This window comes from Rhea americana, unplaced genomic scaffold (assembly GCF_003343005.1).
Source record: "Rhea americana isolate MKP2758 unplaced genomic scaffold, rheAme1 scaffold_321, whole genome shotgun sequence".
Classification (NCBI taxonomy): Eukaryota; Metazoa; Chordata; class Aves; order Rheiformes; family Rheidae; genus Rhea; species Rhea americana.
The window spans coordinates 651,759-656,588 of record NW_028186448.1 but is presented as its reverse complement, the minus strand read 5'-3'; the positions used below and the strand labels follow the sequence as shown (position 1 = coordinate 656,588).

General features: G+C 70.4%; 2 protein-coding genes across 9 annotated transcripts in view; one reads left to right on the top strand and one right to left on the bottom strand.

Moving 5' to 3' along the window:
• The window catches only part of PRICKLE4 (prickle planar cell polarity protein 4), a 6,356-nt gene extending 2,760 nt beyond the window's left edge, over positions 1 to 3,596 (bottom strand). The window contains exons 1-3 of one of the 6 annotated variants that reach the window (XM_085310628.1): positions 3,414 to 3,596; positions 3,007 to 3,079; positions 16 to 168 (exon numbers count right to left, since the gene is read on the bottom strand). In XM_085310628.1, coding sequence (XP_085166754.1) covers positions 16 to 165 — 150 coding nt within the window. In that variant the 5' untranslated portion in view covers positions 166 to 168; positions 3,007 to 3,079; positions 3,414 to 3,596. Of the gene's footprint in view, positions 1 to 15; positions 1,075 to 3,006; positions 3,112 to 3,413 lie in introns of those variants that run through there. The other 5 variants (XM_085310633.1, XM_085310631.1, XM_085310627.1 and 2 more) reach the window with 5 other exon arrangements.
• A 19-nt stretch (positions 3,597 to 3,615) lies between these two features.
• Positions 3,616 to 4,830, top strand: part of FRS3 (fibroblast growth factor receptor substrate 3) — a 21,450-nt gene continuing 20,235 nt past the window's right edge. For all 3 annotated transcript variants that reach the window (XM_085310635.1, XM_085310634.1, XM_085310636.1), the window contains exon 1: positions 3,616 to 3,663. The gene's annotated coding sequence lies outside the window, so the exon portion shown is untranslated. The remainder of the gene's footprint in view (positions 3,664 to 4,830) is intronic.

The following is a 4,830-nucleotide window of genomic DNA, read 5'->3' as shown; positions in this document are numbered from 1 at the left end:
GGGGGGGTTGCCCACCTCGGGGGGCGCGGGCTCGGCGGGGGGCTCCGCGTACTCCTCCAGGGCGCAGCCGGAGTCGCTGTCGGAGGAGGCGGGAGGGAGGCCGGCGGCGGTGCCGCAGGGGGGCCGCTCGGCTCGCCGGGGCCATGCGGGGCTCCGCAGGGACATGAGCTGCGGAGAGAGGTGAGAGGGCTCGGAGCCGGCCGGGACGGCGGGTCCGCATCCAGGACACGCCGCGGCGTCCCGGGCACGGACCCCGCTCCGGGATGACCCCGCGGAGCCGCCGCGGGAGCCTCGGGACCCTTTGCTGAATCGCTAGCGAAACGCAGGGGCTCCCGGGGCTGCTGCGCTTGGTTAATCCCTGGTTTTGTGGCCTGTCTCCGAGCGGAGCAGTGGGAGGAGATCGAGGTCCAGCCCAATTCAGTGGAAAGTAATTTATTCCCCCTGGGCTGCTATTGTTCAGGCCGGAGCGGCTGTTCCTGCCGGGGCAGCCGGCTCGCCCAGCCGCCACCGCCTTGCCCCGCTAATGGTTGCACGCCCGTCCCGTCCCGTCCCGTCCCCTCCTCCCCGCGCGCGCGGCGCTTTTTCGCCGCTCGCTTCCTTCCTCGCTTGGGTTTCCAAAACAAAGGCGTGATGGCGATCCGGCGGCTCGCGGGGCGCCTGGACGCCGTCCCAGTGCCGCGAGCCGGGGGGGGCCGGGGCTGCGCCGCTGCTCCCGGGGCAAGCCCAGGTGCCACGGGGCACCCTGGACTCCCACGCGGATGGACGTGCTGCAGCAATATGGGTGCAAACCGGGCACCACGAGCTGGCACGATACTGCTGTGCATCTGTTTTATCCCCTGCCCGTGCTCTCAGGGCTGGCAGCAGCAATGTCCCGGCTGCTCTGGCTTCAACGCCTCCCGCCGGAGCCCGTGCCGGGCGCCGTGCCTCTTTGCATCGCACCCCTCCAGCCCCGCTGTCCCTTCCCGTGCTGTGTCCCGGGGCGCTGGACCTTGCATCCGAATGCCAGCCCGCTCCCGATCCGGGCCCTCTCCGGTGGGTCCAGGCTCCGGCAGCTCAGGTTTCCCCGCGGTGCACCTGGGTCAATGATTAACTCTGCAAATTGGCTAGTCAGCGGGATAAGACAAAAAGGGCTTCGTGCCCCGCTCGCAGGGCCCCGCGGCCGGGCAGAGCGGAGGGCAGAGCCAGGGCTGGTCCGGGCGCGCTGGCGTCCCCGGGGCTGCTGAACCAGCACCCCTGTGAGCCCAGCTCCAGTCCCCGCTCTGCTGCTCCGTCTTTGGCACCGGCAGCAACGCGTGTCCCCCTCCCCTGGGAGATGGATGGTGTTGCCTGGCTCTGGCCCGGTTCACTAAGCCTCCAAGCTGCACACATCTAATCCAGCTTGCTCTTAATTCGACCCGCTGGATGCCGCCCCGCCGCGGCGCAGCTTGCCGCCGGCTTCCCCCTGCGGCCCCTCGCTGCCGGCCGGGTTCCCGGAGCCGTCGCCCGGCGGGCGTCCCGCTCGGAGCCGCGATCGGCCCCTGTCCCAGCGGGTCTCCGGAGGCGCGCGCCCGCGCAGCGAGCCGTGCCGGTGAGCCGCGCGGCCCGGGAGGGAGCGCGCTGGGGGAGAGCCCGGCCCGGCTTGGCTTGATGCAATTAGGCGGCCGTCTGGGCTGCCGGCAGCTCCCTGTAATTAGCAGCAGACGGTGACAGCGGGAAGCGTCGCCCGTGCTGAGGAGCCAGGCGGCTCCAGCAGGTCGGGCTGCTCCGCTCCGGCGGCCGCTCGCCCCGCCGCTCTCGCCCGCGGCCAGCCCTGCGCCCCCCGGGGCCCGGCCGTCCCGGCGCGCTCTGCCGCCCGCTGCCGCGCTCGGACCCTCCCGCGTCCCGCTCCTGGCTTTCCTTTCCCGCTCGGAGCGCGCTTCCCGCGGCGGTCGTGGCCCTTTGCAAAGCAGCCGCGGCTCCTGGTGTCAAAGGGGCTAAATTCACGGGGGCGTTCGCCTTGGCTGGCTTTCCGGGAGCAGCCCCGGCCCCGGCTGGCCGCGGCACGCGCGCCCTCCTCGTTCCCGGCTCCCGGCACGTGCCGGGTCTGATCGGCGCCTTCGGTTTTCCAGAGTCACCTCTCAGTTTTACAAGACCCCGGTTCGGGCAGCTGTTTTGCAGCAGCACCAGACCCTCCCCAGGCCGCCGGGAAATGCAATTTCTCGAGGCCGGATCCCATCGCGAGCGCCCGAAAGCGCCGGCCGCTTTCGGATGCGGAGCTGCACCCACGCGGCAGCCTGTTTTTGCGAGAGGTGCCGTCAACACAGCCGCGGCACCGGTGCTGCGAAGGGCTTTCCTCGCTGCGTTTTTCCCTGCTCCGAGAGCGCAGGCACGGCCGGTGCCCCGTCCCGGCGAGGAGCAGTAACCCATTAACCCGCTGCGACTCAGTCATCCAAGACCTGCCTCGCCCCCGCGGCGCCGGCTCTCCGTCCCGGCGGAGCCGCCGGCACCCCGCAGCCTCCAGCCGGCCGGCGGCTTTTCCAGGCGCCGGAGCCGAGGGAAAGCCGTGCCGCGGCGCGCGTCCACCTGCGCGCTCAGGGCAGTCCCGAAGGCCAAGCTCCGGCGGCAGTAAAGCCGACACCGTCTCGCGCTCTCGACGGGCGTTTGCTGCAGACAAAGCCTGCCGGGCTGGAGGGGGCAGCAGCGCTATTTTCCTCCTCCGGTTTATTTTTCCCACAGAGGAAGCAGCCAAAATCCCTCCCAAATTCAATTTTCCCTTGTTTTGCTCCTCTTCCCATTTGCAACAGCCCCCAGATGGGGAATTACCCGCTTCCCCCCCCCCTTCCCAATATTTTCTCCTCCGTCTCGAGCTCCATCGGCGCGTGTCACGCCGTTCCAACCGCCCCGAGAAAAATAACCCCTTTCCGCCCGGCTTCGGCTCGGCCGCGCGGCCCACGTACCTGCGGCGCCGCGGTGGGCTCGGCCGCCCGCTCCGGCCACGGCCACGGCCACGGCCACGGCCGCGGCGCCGGGCGCTCCCGCTCGCCCTACCTGCCGCGGCGGAGGCGCGGGAACGGAGGCTGAGTCGGGGGGAGCTTCGCGAAGCGAAAGGAAAACATCCAAGCTGAGTTAGGGAAACAATTTTTTTTTTTTTTTTTTAATCTGCCTGCCCAGGAAACTGGATCTGTGTCAGCTGGGGTCCTAATTACAGGCTTTTTAGCCTAAACCTACAGAGACAGCCAATGGCAGGGACGGCAGCGGCAGGCAGGGAGGGGAAGAGCGCGCCGGCGAGGGGGGCGTTCGTTAACCCTGCAGGGGAACGAGCTCTCCCTGACGCCTGTTTTTCTCGCTACCTCTCATTTTCCGAGCGTCCGCGCCCTTCCCTCCGTCCGCGGCTCAGCTCGGCCCCGGTTGCCGCCGCGATGACTTTTGTGATCTGCCGTGATTTATTTTCCTACCTAGATCGGAAGGAGCCGGAGCCTCACCAGAGGGGGAGGCGTCGTTCCAGGCGGGTTCGGAGGTGGGGAGGCCTCGGCCGGGCTCGCGCGGCGGAGCGAGCCGGGGCGGGATGTCCTACTTTTCCCAAGCCCTGAATACCTGACGCGTCTCCGAAAAGCCGTTCCGACCGGCTTCGGCTGCTGCAATTGCACCGGGGCGAGAATCAGGGCAATGTTTACCAGACTTTCCGAAGCCTGCCTTTCAGGGTAGGTTGTTTCTCTGCGCTTCCGTGTGCCGTGGGATTTTCCAGCCTGCTGCCGTGGCCGGAGGGACCGGCACAGCGGTGGCCCGGCTGCCCCAGCCCCACCAGCTCGGCCGGGGATGCTGGATCCGAGGCGCTCGCCGCCCCGGGCTGCGCCTTGGCTTGGGCTCCGGTGGGAGCCGGGGGGAAAGTGCCTGTGCCCTGCGCAGGTCTCCGCGGGATTGGGGTCTCTCCGGGAAGGCGAGGGGAAGCTGTCGAAGGATGCAGCCAGGCTCCCGCGGTAGCGCTGCTAGGAGAGGCCGCCCGGGGCTGCTGTCCAAGCACGGGTTACTGCAGCTGGTCTTTATATCCTCCCGATCTGCAAAAATCACCCGGGCAGGAAAAAGGAGAAGGGGGCTCATCCCTGCCAGGCGCCCGCTCCCCCTCGGAGCCTGCTCCCGAGGGAGCCTTTAAGGGCCTGGCTCTCCGCCGGGGAAACTAATCCGCCGTGTTTGGGGTCGGTGACAGGCCGATCTCAGCAGCTTTATCTCGGCCGTTCGCCGCCTCGGACTTTGCACGGCGGCGCGGCGGGGCCCCTGCAGCGGGCGCCGCGGAAGAGAAGCACCGCAGAAACGCTCAAATCCCCCTGACGGCACCGGCGGGGCTCGGGGCTCGGGCGGCCCAGGGCTCGCCCGGGCGGCAGCAGGGGCTCCCACCGACGCCGGGCAGAGAGCGGGCAGAGCAGGGCGCCGGCCCGCAGCGCCGAGAGCGGAGCAGGCTGGCCAAACCCTCGCTGCCCCCAGCTTCGCACCGGGACAGACTGGGAGCGTCTCGGCCGAGGAGCCGAAGCCCCAGGTGTAACCGCGGCTGCTGCAGACGTCTGGCAGCTCCGCCCCGCCCGACGGCGGCACGGACGGGACTCGGACCGCGCCGCCGGGTGTCCGCGCCGCCGGGTGTCCGCGCCGCCGCCGCCGCCGTCGGGGCTCGCGGGGCCCCCAGGGCGGTGCGAGGCGAGAGCAGGAGCGTGCGGCGCCCGCTGCGCCGGCTCTGCCCCGGCTCTGCCCCGGCTCCCGCCCGGCGCGCCTGCCCCGAGCCCCCCCCGCGGCCACCGGTCCCCCGTGGGGGTGGGCGGCAGGCGGCACCTAGGGCTGCGGCGGGTGGGAGGGGGGCAGGCACTCTGCTGCACTAGGCCCCCT